The 18043-nt window shown below is 39.4% G+C and overlaps 1 protein-coding gene across 1 annotated transcript in view; it reads right to left on the reverse strand.

The window, feature by feature from the left end:
• Nucleotides 1-288: 288 nt before the first annotated feature.
• Nucleotides 289-18043, reverse strand: part of CCL22 (C-C motif chemokine ligand 22) — a 46711-nt gene continuing 28956 nt past the window's right edge. Inside the window, exons 2-4 of the mRNA XM_044659709.1 lie at nt 10617-10709; nt 8681-8804; nt 289-778 (exon numbers count right to left, since the gene is read on the reverse strand). Coding sequence (XP_044515644.1) covers nt 688-778; nt 8681-8804; nt 10617-10709 — 308 coding nt within the window. The 3' untranslated portion in view covers nt 289-687. The remainder of the gene's footprint in view (nt 779-8680; nt 8805-10616; nt 10710-18043) is intronic.

An 18043-nucleotide genomic window follows, 5' to 3' on the forward strand; every position in this document is an offset into this window, starting at 1 on the left:
GAGGGAGGAGGGGTGAGGTGGCATTCTTGTAAACATCTCCAGTTCTTATTAAGTCATCCACACTTATGCACTAATTATTCCATCATCTGTTTCAGGGCTTAGTCAGGTGAGGGAATGATTTTGGGGAGGAAGGAGGGATCATTTTCTATTATAAAGCAAGAGTTCTTAACTTGGAGTCTTTGAATCTTTTAAAAAATATTTTGATAATTCTTTCACTATATTTGGTCTCCTTTGTAATCCTATGTACTTTATTTTGTGCATTTAAAACCATTATACTGAGATGAGGTCCAGGACACACACCAAAATTAGGAACCCTTGCCAAAGGGCCGGAGGAGAAAGGGATAGGAGGTGGGGTATTTTGGCATGGATTTTGGCATGGGGAGAGAAGACAGTAGTGATTATGATGGCCCTGGACATCCAGGTTAAGGGCAATAGAAGAGGAAGTGGGATAAAAATCAAAAGAGGAGTAGTGGGAAATGGCAGATATATTTGGCAGACTCAAAAATTGAGGTCGGATTGTTGAGTGGGTCCTGTGGACCTTAGCCTATGTCTTCTGGGCATGGCCCAACACTGTATGCAGCAACTGTATTGATATTGATTCCCCATAATGGATAGGGGGGAGGCATCTAGAGAAAACATCTGGAAAGAGAAGCCCTCAGTACTTCCATAGCTGGACTGGAACCTTCCTTAATTCTTCTCTAAGAGACGCTTGAGGATATGCTTCACCCAGGGTTTCTGAGGGTCTGCACAGATCTCACGACCTTTTACTGTTGTCAGGCTGCAAAGAAGAAGAGTTAAAGAAATGTAATCATCAGTGAGTGAGATCCCAACTGGTCCAGAGTTTAGTATTTATTAATTCCCTGTTGTGGGCAAAATACCCTGCTATCTCATGGAGGGATGATGAAGACAGAATAGCGTGGAGGGGCAGTGGGAAGATGAGTTAATTTTTTAAACACTTGTTCTTTGAAAATTAAAAATAATTACTTGTCCAAAAAAAATAAAGTGACTAGCTCATTTTCCCCTTCTGATACTCAGTCTCTCCATCTGTAAAATTAAGGGATTGGATTAGAGACTATAAAAGTCCTTCCAGCTCTAGCATTTCAAATTCTAGCATGCTTTTTCATTCTGACAGTCTGTTTTCTCTGTTCCATTGACTGTATTTTTTTTAAACTCTTATCTTTTGTCATAGAATCAACATTGTGTATTGGTTCCAAGGCAGAAGATGGAAAGGGCTAGGCAATGGGGGTTAAGTAACTTACCCAAGGTCATACAGCTAGGAAGTGTCTGAAGTGAGATCTGAACCTAGGACCTCCCTTCTTTAGGCCTGACTCTCGGTCCACTGAGCCACCTATCTGCCCTTCATTGTCTTATTCTGAGGAACCGTCAGTCAGTCAATAAACATTTACTAAGTGCCCACCATGTATCAGGCACTGCATCCTAAGATCTAGGGATACCAAGAAAGAGACAGACAGTCTCTGCTTTCAAGTTGCTCATGGTCAAGCTCTGTCTTGCCTCTACAACTTTGCCTACGCCTTCTTGTAGTCCAATAAGAGAGACTCTCATGGTCTAAGAAAAGAGACAACAGGAGAACTATGAACAGACATAGCACATACTATGTACAAGTGCTCACATGTCATAACACCTCGGGGTTTACAAAGAGTTTTCCTCATGACAACCCTATGAGGTAAGTAGTATAAGTACTACTATCCCCACTTCATAGGTGAAGAAACTGAGGTTCAGAAAGGGTTAGAAACTATGCCCAAGGTCACATAGCTACTAAATGGCAGAGCTAAAATTCAAACCCAGTTCTTCCTTCTCCAAATCCATCTCTTTATCTCTGCCTCTGCCTCTCTGTCTCTCTGCCTTTCTCTGTCCCTGTCTCTATCTCTATCTGTGTGTTTCTCTCCAATGCACATTCCACTTCTCAGATCATTTTCAGCTCTTGTGTTCTTTGTTGAGTCTTATTTTATTTTCAGATCCTCATTCTCTTCCCCTCCTCCATTAAGAAAGAAAAAAAAATCCCTATTATAAACATGTATACTCAAGCAAGACAATTCCTGCCCAAGTCTTATGTTCTTGATTCTAAAGTCCCTTCTATGTTTTATGCCTTAAATAACTAGCTGGGTCACTTTTATCTTCTTATGTTTAGTGTAATATATACATGCAGTAGACCAAAGGGCAAAATCTACTTTAAAATAGACACAGGCCCTATAGGTAATATCCTTAATTTTATGGGCTAAGGTTGATTTCAGTTCTGATTTTTTTCTGTTCCATGTTCTAAAGTCTCTTTCAACTCTGACTTTCTATGTTCCATGTTCTAAGGTCCTTTCTAGTACTGACATTTTTACGATTTCCCAAAATCCTTGTCTTAGGATATTATCTCAAGAAAGAAACAGGTCTGACAGAAGCCTTGAAGCAGTCTACCACACTTGTAGGAGAATACAAGAGTGCCAAGTGGGCATCAGATAAAGGAACCATCAAGAGCAGGTTAGGCCAGATCTGGAAAGGCTTTCTCCAGAAAGGAAGTTACTGCAAAGCCCGAGACCCCCTTTCAGAAAAATTAGATTTGGGAGGGAAGCTGGGGATTTCCAGAATTCTTTGTCAGCTCTATCTTGCCTTGGTGACTTTGCCCAAGTCATCTTGTCTTCTCAGGTCATAGAGTCACCAACTTATTTTTACTTTAAAAAGTTATCTTTACCCAATGTTTCCATTTCCTCATTGCCCACCCTCTGCTTCACCCTTTTCATATATTGCTTCTGCTTCTACCACACTACTGAAACTGCTCCCTCAAAAGTCATAATGACCTCCTCATCCATCATATTCAATGACTTTTTACTAGGCCTCCTCCGTCTTGACCTTCAAGGCCTCTCCTACTCATTGACTTCAGAGACTTCACATTTTCTTGGTTCTCTTACTACTTCTCTAAGTGCTCTTTCTCTCTCTCCTTTAGTGGGTACCTCTTCTCTTCATGATCCCTTAAGGGGAGAAGGGTTTTCCTTAAGATTGTGTTCTTGGCCCTCTTCTTTTCTTTACATTTTCCTCCCTTAGTAATCTCATGTTATTTCCAGGCTTCAGCTGCCCACTCTGAGCAGATGGCTCCCAAATCTGAATTTCTACACCTGAACTCACTTCTAGGTTCCATATCTTCACTTCTAACAGCCTACATTGTTGTTGTTCATCCCTCATATAATAGAGATCCCTTTCAAGTATGGGATTGAACTAGATGAGGTCCCAACTGCTTATAACAGAGACATCAAACTCTAGTCCCAAATGTGACCTGCAACATTCCCAAATGCTACCTGACTCAGATTCAAACAAAATATTTAGCAAAATAAGTGAAAATACAATAAAACATAGAAAATGTTAATATGTGATTTTTAAAAGTCAAATGCAGTATGTGGGGATCCTTATGTATGATTTAGTGACCCTATTTCTTTCTTCCTTCCTTCCTTCCTTCCTTCCTTCCTTCCCTTACCTTCTGTCTTAGAATCAATTTCTTTCTTTTTTTTTTTTAAATAAACCCTTACCTTCTGTCTTGGAGTCAATACTGTGTATTGGCTCCAATGCAGAAGAATGGTAAGGATTAGGCAATGGGGGTTAAGTGACTTGCCCAGGGTCACACAGCTAGGAAGTATCTCAGGTCAGATCTGAACCTAGGATCTCCTGTCTCTAGGCTTGACTCTCAATCCTCTGAGCAACCCTAGAATCAATCCTAAGGCTCAAGAGTGGCAAAGACTAGGCAATTACGGTTAAATGATTTGCCCAGGGTCATATAGCTAGGAAGTGTCTGAGGTCAAATTTGAATACAAGTCTTCCTTGTTTCTAATTGAGTTTGACACCACTGGCCTGCAAAATCTCTCTATCTCAATGTCCTGAGAAGTGTTTAATAGTAAGCTTATTATTTTTCCCCTAAACTTGACTCTCTTTTTGACTTGACTATTTTTGTCTGTCAATTTATCAACCATCATTTATTAAAGTGCTTATGTTTCAGGCACTGGGAATGAAGAGAAAAAAAATTAAATAATCCCTGTTCTCAAGGAGTTTATATTCTATTATATGAATTACCTTTGACTCTTCTCACCTCTTTTTTCCATTTGTTCATTGTTTTCAATTTTTGACAATTGTTTTCTGACATTTTGTGATTTAGATTTTCTCTGCCCCTCTCTCCCTCCCACCTCCAACTCCTAGAGGCAGGAAATAGTGTGATAAAGGTTAAATCAGTGCTTTCATGCAATACATATTTCTATATTTTCCATGTCCTTACTGAAGACATATATCATTTATATAATAAAAAAACTCATGAAGGAATAAAATGAAGTATGGAGTGCTTTGATCTGTGATCAGATTCTAATAGGTTCTTTCTTTGTCTATGAATAGTAGGTTTTTTTTTTTTTAATGATGAGTTCCTTGAGGTTGTCTTGGAACCTTGTTTTATTGATTTACAGTTTAGTCCTTCACAGTTTAACATTGTATAATCATTCTGTTATTGTATACATTGTTTTTTTCCAGTTCTGCTCCCTTCACTTTGCTTCAGTTCATATAAGTCTTTCAGGCTTTTCTGAACTCATCCTGTTCATCATTTCTTATGGTGCAATATTTTCCATTACAATCATATACTACAGCTTGTTCGGCCATTCTCTAATCGATAGACACTCCCTCAATTTCCAATTCTTTACCACTACAAAAAAAGAACCACTAGAAATATTTTTGTACAAGTGGATCTTTTCTCCTTGTCTTTGATTTATTTGAGATACAGACCCAGTCCTGGTATTTCTGGGTCAAAGGGTACAAATAGTTTTATGGCCCTTTGTCTGCCTCCCCTCTTAAACAACAAGTTTCCAAGTCCTTTTGGCTTTAGTTAAATGGCATCTCTGGAATCTCTGCCCTTCTATTCCCACCATTATTACTACATTGTAGGCCCTTGTTACAACCCACCTGAACCACTGCAATGGCCTCCTAATAGATCTCCTAACCTCTACTCTTGGCGGAGCTAGAAGGAAACTTTGGAGGTCATCTATTTCAACCCTTTCATTTTATGACCCTGAAAGATGTCCAGAGAGAGTGACTTGCCCAAGGTCACAGAGTTGCAAAGTCAGGATTCTAACCTAGGGCTCCTTACTCCAAATCCAACCCCCTTCTCCATGGTGCCTGCCTCTCTAAGCCATTGTGTTTATTGAATTAAGCTGAAGTTTAGAACTGGAGGGGGCCTTGTTTGTGAAGCCCTTTAATATGACAGAGGATAAGACTCAGGCCTAGGATCACACTGAGCTCTGTAGCAGAGCCAAAACCCCAAGCCTCTAGATTCTTATTCAGAGTTTCTTTGCATGATGTCATCTTGCCTTTCCTTTGCCAATAGCATCAATCAATTGAACAAACATTTGCTAAGTACCTAAGGGCTTGATACTGGGAGATAAAAAGGCAAAAGACAACTCACCTACCTCACCCCAAAAATAAAAAAATAAAAATAGATGGGCCCTGCCCTTAAAAGCTTGCATTCCACTGGGGAGCTACAACAGATAGATACACAGATAAGCAAATATGAGATAATTAGAGGATGGAGACAGCACCAGGTAGATCTGAAAAGGTTGTAAGTGAAAGGTGGAATCAGAGCTTTGGATTCTAAGAATCAAAGGTTTTCCCTTCCAAATCAAAAAGCACACAAGAGATTAGGGCAGAGGCAGATAATCACTCCTATAAATAGCATTTATAGCAGATTCTGGACTTGAGGTTAAGGGACCCCTAAAGGGTCTGTGGATAGATTTTAGGGGGTTCTATGAATTTATCTAGGGGGGAAAGACAGCTTTATTTTATAATAACCACCAGCTACAATTTAGAATTTCTTTTTAAAATTTTTTTATATCTTTTTATTATGGTTTGTTTTAAAAAGCAAACATTGTTCTGAGGAGTTCAGAGACTTTACCAAATAGCTTAAAACTCCTGATTTATAGGCATCTGAAGAATTTGTCTTGTTTCTGCCAAGACTTCCGCTGGCAGAATGCAGAGAACAGGACACCTGAGAACAGTCCCAGGAGAGACAAGTGAGACAATGGCAGGGTAAAGGCAGACGTGAGCCACCCTGGTTTTGCTGCCCCGAGGGCGGCAAAGTCTTACCAGCTACTGAGAAGACATGTGACTATGAGGAAGGAGCTGGCTGGGAGCCTAGCTTGTCTCTTGTCTGCTCCCTCTCTGCAGAGTCCCTGGGGAAAAGCTCTGGGCCTGAAAGTGGAAAATCCAGGCTCTTTGGATTTCCTTCTGACTTTCCCACCTCTTCTCAAAGCCCAAAAAGAAGTAAATGGACAAAAGAAAAAACAAAAGAGGAGGCAGCTGGGTAGCTCAGTGGATTGAGAGCCAGGCCTAGAGATGGGAGGTCCTGGGTTCAAATATGACCTCACACACTTCCTAGGTGTGTGACCCTGGGCAAGTCACTTGACCCCCATTGCCTACCTTTACCACTCTTCTGCCTTGGAGCCAATACACAGTATTGACTCCAAGATGGAAGGTAAGGGTTTAAAAAAAAAAAAAAGAGAGAAAACAGAAGATAAACTCCAACCCATTCTCCTTTCCATGTGAATTTGTGTGGGTTTAAAAATGTCACAGTAACAACAACAAAAAAGTAACATTTATATAGCACCTCCAGTGGGTGACGCACTGACATAAGTGCTTTACAATTATTATCATGTTTGATTCCTGCAACAACCCTGTGCAATAGGTGCTATTATTAGCCTCATTTTACAAATATGGAAACTGATGCAAATAGAGATTAAATGACTTGTCCAAATCATACAGTTAGTAAGTGTCTGAGGCTGGATTTGAACTTGGGTCTTCCTGACTCTAGACCTGACACTCCACCCACTACTACCTAGCTGCCCCCTACATGTCCATAGGCACAAATATATTTGTGCTTATACACACAGATATGTATATATGTGAATATATAAATACATACATGGGTATATACGAGCCCATGGAAACAAGTGCATGTGTGTCTTTATATCTGTATTTGTGCCCACAGAGACAAGCACAGAGAGGAAAGCTGCATGTACACTGTTTACATATGTTTGTGTGTATTTGTGCACATATCTATATATCTATGCATAGATATATATGTTGTCATCCTGCATATTTCTCATTTGTGTCTGCCTCTGTGGATATACAGTTTTCATATGTATAGAAACATCTATATATATATTTATAAATTCATATATATGTATATATAAATTTTTTAAGCCCTTGCCTTCCATCTTGTAATCAACACTGTGTATGAGTTCCAAGGTAGAAGAATGGTAAGGATTAAGCAATGGGGGTTAAGTGACTTGCCCAGGGTCACACATCTAGGAAGTGTCTGAGGCCAGATTTGAACCCAGGATCTCCCATCTCTGGGCCTGGCTCTCCATCCACTGAGCCACCCAGTTGCCTCCTAATGTCTGTATCTATTATATACATATGACTTTCCTATGCAGGATATGTCTGTCTCCTGTAGATATGCATGTATACACACATATATGCCCAGCCACTTTAGTCATGTCCAACTCTTTGTGACGCCATTTTGAGTTTTCTTGGCAAAGATACTGGAACAATTTGCCATTTCCTTCTCTAGCTCATTTGACAGAAGAGGAAACTGAGGCAAAGAGGATGAAGTGACTTGCCCAGGGACACACAGCTAATAAGTGTCTGAGGTCCAATTTGAATTTAGGAAGTGGAATCTTCCTGACTCCAGTCCTGCCACTCCTGCCACCTAGCTGCCCCAATGCATATGTATATATAACATTGTGTATATGTGTGTGTGTGTGTGTGTGTGTGTGTGTGTGTGTGTGCGCTGTATACACACCTGCTTCCTATATGTGTCTTCCTCTGTGGGTGCATATGTCAGTATACAGAGAGGCCAGAAGGATTTAAGTTCCAGTCTAGCTTTACCATCCAGGACCTGTGTGACTTTGTATAAGTCATTTACCTTTTTTGAACCTGTTTTCTTGTATATAAAACGAAGGTATGTGCGGGACAAGATGAACCATAAAGTCCCTTCCAGCTTTCATTCTAGGATCCTATCAACCTGTGCTCCTGTATGTGCGTCAGTGTGGTAGTCTGTCTTTTAGGTATCCTTGTTTTATGCATGTCTATATTTGCTTGTGTCTGTAATCCAAGATTTAGAAATGAAAGAGACTTCCAGGGATATCTAATCCAAACTTATCTTTCCATAGATTAGGAACACGAGACCAGAGAAATTTTGATCATAATCACATAAAGGAAAAGCATTAGGGGCAACTAGGTAGCACAGTGGATAGAGCACCAGGCTTGACGTCAGGAGGACCTGGGTTCAAATCTGGACTCAGATACTTCCTAGCTGTGTGACCCCGGGCAAGTCACTTAACCCTGATTGTCTAATCCTTGCCTTTCTTCCATCTTAGGTTTGATACTAAGGCAGAAGGTCAGGGTTTTTTAAAACAAAAACAAAACAATTGTGTAACCTTGAATGAATCAATTCTCCCTTCCACGCCTCAGTTTCTACATCTGGAAAATAGGAACAATCAGGTCTGGGCTAGGCTGCATTCCTACACCTACTCCCATGGTGGTATTCTAGTCCCAGTGAAGAGAGAAGCATCTTATCCACCTGCCAACCTATCGAAGGGTCATCTTTGGCATGTGCCACTCCTAAGAGTCCCCTGCCTCCCTGAGTACTCACATCACTCCTTGTCTTCGGCAGGTATTGGAGCTGAAGTGGAAATTGGTCAGGAGCTTCAAAGGCAGGGGGAACCGGACAAAGTCCTTACAGCAAATGCTGTTCTCCATGTTTACGCCATAGGGTCCTGCCAGGGAAATAATCAGAGATCTCATTTCTAGGTTATTTCCTGGTTTACAACATGCTACCCTCACCCCCACCCCTACCCATGACCCTGTGTGCCAAATTCTCCAGATATTATCCCCATTTCATAGATGAGGACGCTGAGTTTTAAAGGGGTGAAATGACTTGAGTTGGTAAGTGGTACAAGCCAAGATTGAACCCAGGCTTCTGACTCCTAGATTCAGTGAGTTTTCCAGGATGACATTGCAGAATAAGCAAAGGAAGAGTGCCAGAAAAACCTGGACAACCAATGATGACTCCAGGCCCTAGAACTGAAAGAAATTAGGTGGGCCTAAATAAAACTCTGGAGAAGTTCATTTTAATTTTTTTTAAGTTAATTTTACTAGCATTCATCTGCCCTTTCCTTTTGTTGCCTCCTTCAAGCCTTCTAAAAGCCCTGTAAGGTGAGTTCTACAGTTGAATGAAATTCAACAAACATTTGTTAAGTACCTACTGTGTGAAAGGTCCTAGAGATAGAAATAGATATTATTATCCCCATCTTACAGATCAGAAAACTGAGGCCCAGAGAGATGAAGTTATTTTTTCAGGGTCACACAGCTAGTAAGTATGAAAGGGGAGATAGGAAGCCATATCTTCTTGGGAATTAGTCCAGCATTGCAGCCACAAGGCCACATTCCCTCTTCCCATTAAAGTTTCTACCTTCTTCTATTGACTTTGAAGGCGGTAAAATTCCTGACGTTGCCGTGTGTTATCATCATCACTGTGATTTTCTTCAATTCGGCCATGGTTAATGGGGTACCTACTCTGTTGTGCTCCGGCAATGGAGAATCAAAGATGAAAAAGAAATCACCAGGTACTAAAGGAGAATTCACTATTTCTCATATAAGGAAATTCTCTCTGATCATGTATCATTCCGCAATGACCTTTCCATTTTTATGGAGTTTTAGTTTTGCATTAGGCAGTCATCAAACAGTCTATAGTCTAGTAGGAGTAGTAAGATGACTGTAGATACAAGCCAGAATATGATAAGTGCTCAGGAGAGGCATGCATATGCTGTAATGGGGCTCAGAGGAGGAAGAGTTCACTCTTGGGAAGAAGGAATCCAGAAGAGCTTCATGGAGAAGAGAGTGCTTAGAGTGAAAGATAAATGGAATTTCAATAGACAGAAAAAGAGAGAGAATATTCTGGAACAAAATGTAAATGAGACTCATCCACTGGTTATATGGTAAAGGAAAGGTAACTGGAGCCATCACACATTTGGGAAGGTTGGGAGACAAAATCAATCAATCAATCAATCAGCCAATTTATCTATATGTTTGTCTGCCTGTCTGTCTGTCCATCTGTGTCTATCTGTCTATCTATCTATATCTCTCTCTATCTTTCTATCTATCTGTCTCTGTCTGTCTATCTCTCTATTTTTCCGTCTCCATCTGTCTACCTCCCTCCCTCTTTATCTAATCCACACACATAATTTAAAAGGAAGAAGGAGTAGACTATGACTAAGGATATAAACAATCCATGCCTGCTCCATGGCCTCTTATGGAAAACAAATCATATGCTCCTAAAACACTAGGACTGAAAGGTCTTTAGCATTCAATCCTTGATGAAGTCCAGAGAGCAGAAGAGACTTGACCAAAAGGAAGAGGACTAGCTATAGCCAGATCTCCTAATTTCTAGTCCAGCATCTTTATTGTTATGCAGTGAAAGTGTTTCTCCTATTTCTAATTCTTGCCAAAAACAGTCAAAGGAAGATGGAGAAGTTTTGTTCCAGGAATTTGGTACCATGTTCCATACCACATCCCAGATATCTCCTTACCTGCTTGAGTGAATGGAACAGAAGTACCCAGAATCAGGGCCACCAGCAGGACTGCCTGGAAGTGGAGCATGGTCCTCTGGTGTCTATCCTCACCTTGGGCCAGCGATGACAATCAAGGAATGAAGACGGTCCAACTGGTATTTAATCTCCTCCAGTCTGGCCACTACACACACACCCACAGCCTACTTGAAAATTATTAGTCATTGATGGGCCCCAAACATTTGTGACATACAAATCACGAAAGGGGAACTCACACTTCCTCTCAAATTAAGGAAATTCTCTGCGGCCAGGTAACCATCTCAAAGTGACCTTTCTATTTTAATGGGGATTTTTGTACAAAATAGGCATTGAATAAATGCTTGTCGAATGAATGAATGGCTGGCGATATCATTCGAGGTGGACCAGACTTTATACAGCCATCCTATTCCCAAAGGTTCTGAATAAAGAGAATTCTATTTTCCTATTGACATCAATGATCTGATCTGAGAAATTTTAGCTGATTTCTGGTTCCTCTCTGAATGGGATAACTTCATGTTATAGATGGGGGGAGGGGTTCTCTTGCCTACCATATAGATATTAATATATAAAATGAATCTAAACCAAATGTATAAGGAGAGTTTCCCAGGTAAATTGTGCTGAATCTTTTTGTAAAGTGAATAATTTTTTTAAAAATCAATAACCACTCATAATTTATGTTTGTATTTGTATTGTATATTTAAAGCATGCTTCCCTTGATCTTCATCAGGAGACAGCTAAATTTGGCCAGTCTGTGCCTTTCACAGGTGTGAACCCTCAAGTCCTCCTCAGCAACTGATTAGATTAGATTAAATTAAATTCTGCCTAGAGGCAGCTAGAGGCACAGTAGAGTGCTAAGCCTGTAGTCAAGAGGGCCTGAGTTCAAATGTGGCCTCAGACACTTGCTAGCTATGTGAACCTGAGCAAGCCACTTAAACCCTACTTGCTTCAGTTTTCTCATCTGTCAAAACTTCAACATCTTTGCCAAGAAAACCCCAAATGGGGTCACAAAGAGTTTGATATGACTGAAAATGGCTGAACAACCCAAAAACCAATTAAGGGGCACTTCTTTCTTTCAAATATATAGGCAGAGAATGGTCACAGAATGTCTGCGTTTATTTTAAATGCCCTTCCATTATATATCATCCCACATTTCCAAAAGCAGGTTCACCAAGCCCTCCATGTGAGTTAACAGTAGGCAAAGTACACCATGCATGTCTGAGGATTGGATCTCCATTGGCCAGTCATCCCTTACAGATACACTGGATTTTCTTAAAAGTTTTTTCTGAAGCAAGAACATGGTATAGAGGAGAAAACCTAAATAACCTAGGAGTCAAAGGACCTTGGTTCTAGTTTTAACAGTCTTATTAGTTTTTAGACAAGTAATTTCCTTTCTGGGCCTCGATTTCTTCTTCTATAAAATAGAGGTGATGGTCCCTTCCAGATCTGATACTCTACATGAATATTCTTAGGTCTCTTCCAACTCGGACATCTAGTCTTCTCAGGTCTCTTCTCATTCTTTTAAACTATATTCTGAGGTCTTTTCCAGCTCTGAGAGTCAGCGTTCTAAGATTTCCTTTTAGTTCTGATACTCAACAACTCTAAGATCCAAAGTTGTTCTTATATATGTGCTCCAAAATTATGTGTGCTAAAAACAAACAAATGAATGAAAGAAAAAGAGAGGGAAGGAGGTAGGAAGGAAGGAAGAAAAAGAGGAGAGAGAAGGAAAGGGAAGGAAGGAAGGAAGGAAGGAAGGAAGGAAGGAAGGAAGGAAGGAAGGAAGGAAGGAAGGAAGGAAGGAGAAAAAAAAATAATGAAGGAAAGTATATATGTTGATCCACTTTGAGGATGTCTAGAACTTCCTTCTCCACCGTTCAGCTACCTGGTGTAGCTTCCTACTCTTTTCTCCACAAATCTTCTGGTAGGTTTTCTCCCCCCATCTTTTTTCTCCATTATTTACCAAAGTCCACATTTTATTCTCTAAAATCTTACCATTCCTTTTCATCTTCCTTTCTCCAAGTTGCCATGCTTCCTGTAGAATAGGGAATATGGTGTTTTACTAGCTCATTTATATTATAGTATAATCTTATTTTACTATTTATATAGTATACTTTTTTATACTATATCTTATTTTACTATTTATAGAGTATAATCTTATCTTCCAGTATGTCATTAAACTATTTTCTTTTAGATTCCCTCCAAAACTATTTGAGGCAGCATGGGAAAGCAAAGAAAGGATAATGATGATGCCTTTATTAAGTTCTTGCTAGGTCCTGAGCAATATACTAAGCACCAAGGAATACAAATACAAATTAGTAAGACAGTTCCTGCTCTCAAGGAGCTTACATTCTGATGATGGGAAAGGCAACATAAAGGGGAGCTAAAAATGGGAAGAGAGAAGGGGTAGTATGTCCTTCCGGGCAAGATAAAGTAAAAATTCACCTATCAGACCCTAGAAACCCAAGGACAGAGTCCGCTTGATTGCCGTGTTTGGGGGACTCAAGAAGACCTAGATTCAAGTCCAGCATCTAGACATAGACTCCGTGCTGGCCTTGTGACCCAGGCAAAATATTGAGGTTCCCAGTACCCCATACAGAGCACCCTTTCTAAGAGGCTAAGGTACAAAGTAGTTGTGGTTTACATCAGTAAAAGGTCTTTCCTTATTCAGAGTTCCCTAGACCAGTGAAATAGGAGATCCAGTAAAAACAGACAAAAGCAGCCAAGGTCAAGCATGGGCCTGTATAAATTTAATAAATGTTTACTGAATGAATTCCTCTGTTGATTATCCACAGATTGGATTGTCCAGTAGAGATGATGCACTTACTTCTTTAGCAGTTTTTCTCCAAGAGGGCAAATCTGTCCTATTTCAGTTTTGTATCTCCCTCCAAGTCTTAACAAGATACTTTGCATGTATTTGGACCTTTCCTAAATATTTGATGAATTGACCTGAATTGACTTGGTGGGAGAAAGCTGGATTTTGGAGGGGTTAGGAGGCCAGTTGAAGACTTCAATTGGTCTTATTACCCTTTTTCTACCTCTCCTCTCTCCCTTCCTTTAATATGCATACAGAGGGATTTCCCCAGACTTAGATACATTAAGGAAACAGTTTTATGAAAGCACAGTTAGCAGCATCAAAACGGTACCACTATATGATCATAATCAGAAATAGACTCAAAAACAGTCTTTCAAGGAAAATTAAGAGGAAGTACCTTTTCAGGGACCTAACTTTTCAATTCACACCAATAAGTTGGGGAAAACCAGGGTTAAAAGACAACTTAAGGGGTTCCACCCTTTCTTTGCCCATCAGTCCATGTTGTCTGGTTAATACCACATCTGCTCAGAAACATATCAGGAAGGTCCCTGTGACCAAATCCTATTTGCCTTCATCCTCTTTCTGTGGCTTCCACTGGGATGAAAAAGAAAAACAACAATTACCCACAACCCACAGCTTCACTGTCCTTCCCTTTGGTTCTTTTGTCTCATAAACCAGGGAAATCCAAGGAGGGTTAGAGGATTGGAGTTAAGTGGTAGCAAAGTCCCCACTATACCCTGAGATTCCTGGCAGGAGATTATACAAAATAAGGCCAGTTTGGAAGGAATCAATCCCTTCTCTTCTGGGTAGGATAAAATCACTTGCATAAAAGAAACTCTCCGAGTTGGGAAAGCTAACTGGGATTTCTCAGGAATCACCCCCCCTGTCTTCAGACAAGCACACAAAAACACTCCATCTGTCTTGAGACTTTCTTCTCCTTGGAGTTCCATAAAACTTCAGAGAGTGTTGGTTTCATTCATCTTATTAACTGGTACAAGGGTGTACTCCTAGGAGGTGGGAAGGGGGACAGATGTTTGCTACAGAGGTCACATTTAATTGCAAGAATGTATTAATCAGTAAGAACTATCCAGGGGAGTTCAATCTTGTACTGTTAGCTCCCCCCAGGCTTTGCTGCCTCCTGATCTTCAGCTGGCAGACCTTCCTAGGCCTTCCTGGTGAGTCAGCCATTGGCACTATTTGAAGGGCAATGAAAGCAAGAATTGGTGCGGCCTCATTTGGAGGCAACAGTGATTCATTTTCCTAAAGTACCCCCCCACACCAATCTTAGAATAATGGCCCTACCACCACATGACACACAGCAGAGCCAATTTTGAAATTACAGGATGGGAATTTTTCAGGGAAATTTTATTGTTCCAAAGCTGAAAGCTGGTTTTTTGTTGTTTTTCTCCTCCAGAACCTCCTAGAAATAGCATGTTTCCATGAAAAGTGGATTTTCAAGTTGTTGAAGTGAAATTAGGGTGGGGATGTTGGGGGGTGGGGAGAGATCTCAAATTTCCCAATAGGCCCCTGGGAAAGTCCAACTCCAGCTCAGGACTTCATAGAAGAGGGCATCCCAAGGGTTGATAGGGTGAATTATCTTCATATCTATGTCTGTATCCATGCATGACAGGGATAGCTCAGGGCTCAGAACTGGAAGGAGAAATGGGAGCTGAGGACCAGGTGTGACTGCAAAAAGAACCAAGAAGCCAGTAGATTTTTCAGTCCCAAGTTTTGGAGAAATAGAGTTGCTGTTGTTGTTGTTTAAGTAAGCAAATAATTCGAATGCTATTGGGGGTGAGGATAGGAATGCCATTTGCTTTAGGTCCAGTTTCAGGTGGGGACAAGCTGATCTGAAATACGGCCCAAGTTCCTACAAAATCTTTCTGAATCCCAGAGGGGGCCATACCCCCCGCAGAATGTGCTTCTCTTCCCCCTGCCACAACCACCCCAGAGGCAGGATCTCAGAAGGGAAAGAGAAATGCAACCACAACCTTCTGTGTCTGAGTACTAGAGTTGCCACCCAGTAACTGTATGACTCCAGGAAAACCACCTTACCTGTCTGAGCCTCAGTTCCTCATCTATAAAAAAGGGATGATGGGCCTCTGCACTCCTTCCCTCACTGGGTTGTTGTGGAGAAAAGGGCTTTTTCAATCCTCAGTGGGAGCTGGAACACGGCAAGTCTGTAATGAAGAAGTGATCCTTGGCATTTCCCAGAAGCATTTAAAAAAAATAAATCCTCAACTTTTATCTTAGAATCAACAATCTTCTTAATGAACATAGATGCAAAAAATCTTAAATAAGATAATAACAAAGAGATTACAACAATATATCATAAGGTTTATTCACTATGATCAGGTAGGATTTATTTTAGAATCTATACTATGTATTGGTTCCAAGAAAGAAAAGCCATAGAGATTAAGTGACTTGCCCAGGGTCACACAACTAGGAAGGGTCTGAGGCCAAATTTGAACCCAGGACCTCCTGTCTCTAGGCCTGGTTCTCAATGCACTGAATCACCCAGCTGCCCCCAAAAGCATCTTAAAAGACAATGCTAAGGCACTTTTCATTTGAGAACGATGCCTTTATGTAAGCTTAGCTGTGCACACAACAAGAATGGAATTTGAAGCCACGTATAGAGATATGAAGGAGATAAATAGTGTATTATAGATGGATATCAAGGAACTAAAGTATAACAAGCTCTAACTTTCCTTGAGATTGAGATAGATACACATACATTTCTAATCTTAAAGAACAGCTGAGTCCATGGGGGTGAGGTACTGTACCACTCCCTGTTCTACACCCAAACATGTGGTTTGGACTGGATCCAGTCTTAGGGAGCCAAGGCTTTAACAAAGAAGGTTTAGACTTTTATTTCCTTAACCCTTACCTTCTCTCTTAGTATCAGTTCTAAGACAGAAAAGCTGCAAGGGCTAGGTACTAGAGTCCCTGATCCCAGGGTCACACAAGTGTCTGAGGTCAGATTTGAACCCAGGACTCCCCATCTCCAAGCCTGACTCTTAATCCACTGAGCAACCTAGCCATACCCCAAGACTTTTGTCAGGTGAATTGCTATCTAAGCATACTTCCTCCATCTTCCTCCATGTTGAGATGTGGATTTTTTCCAACAGAAGTGAAAGATTTCAAATCAATCTCTATTAAATTTCACCTTATTAGATTGGGTCTAGCACTCTAACCTGGCCAGAGCTTTCTGCATCCTGACACTGTCATAACTAATTCGCAGTTTGGTCTAGTAGAAGTACACTGGAAATGGAGACAGGAAACCTGAGTTAGAGCCTCATGTGGCTGCTAACTTGTTGTGTAACCTAGAACAAGCCTTTTCTTTATTGGCCTCAATTTCATCTGTTACATGGGGATAGTAATCCCTGATCCTACCTACTTCCTTAGAGAAAGAAAGGAAAGTAGCGAATGAGAAAGTGCTTTATATTAAAAAAAATATATAGTACTGTTCATTCTGGAAGGGACTGGTATTAATATTAATATAGTGGATCATTGATTAATTGGATCATCAATTAACCAATTAGTTAATATTGTTAATAAAGATATAATTTATTGTCATTTATATAATTAATTAGATTAACTATGTTATATTATAAATTATATTAAATATTATATAAATTATAGCATAAATTCTATGTTATAAATTATAGTCTACAAATTATGTTAAAACTNATTCTATGTTATAAATTATAGTCTATAAATTATGTTAAAACTAATTATATTACATTGTATTGAAATTATATTAATATTGATTAACATAAATTGAAATTAAATTAATATAACTTGAAACATAATAATATAAATATAAAATTAAAACTACATTATGTTGAAATTATATTAATATTTATTATAATAAAACTAAGTATATTACATTATATTGAAATGACATTAATATAAATTTGTACTAATATAAATAATACATTAATCTTGTATATAATATAAATTAATATAAATTATATTAATATAAATACAAATTATAGTATGAATGAAATTTTGTAATATAAATTAATATAAATTGTATTATATAAATTATATTAAAGCGATACAAAGTATATTAAAAATAAAAATAAATTATATAAATTATATTGAAGTTTATATATAATTTATTATGTGTTATATAACTTTCCATGTATATTATGTATAATTTATCATAAATAATAATTACTAATTAATATTACTTAGCACTACTACTTTCTTTGTATCCCCAGTGGTAGTAAATGCCTGTTGATTTATTGATTGACTAATAATATCTAAATGTCTTGACTACTCCAATAGTCTTTGAGCACTTTAAGGTAATCCAGGGCTATTGATGAGAGGATTCAATAGGAATGGAGATCCCAAGCAAGTTTTAGTCCTAGAAATATAAAACATTCAGATCCATTCTCTACTTAGTAAATGTCTGCTGTGATGACGAGGGATGGGGCTTCTAGTTGGAGCCCTGGTAACCCCAAAAATCCCAATGGAATTTCCACCACGACAAAGTCTTGGCTTCCAAGAAAAAAGGAAATATTGAAAGGGTAGAACATAGAAATCTTGGTTAGAAATGAAAACTATTTCCTAAATGGGCCAGCTGGTCAGTTAT

Source organism: Gracilinanus agilis, chromosome 2, assembly GCF_016433145.1.
Source record: "Gracilinanus agilis isolate LMUSP501 chromosome 2, AgileGrace, whole genome shotgun sequence".
NCBI lineage: Eukaryota > Metazoa > Chordata > Mammalia > Didelphimorphia > Didelphidae > Gracilinanus > Gracilinanus agilis.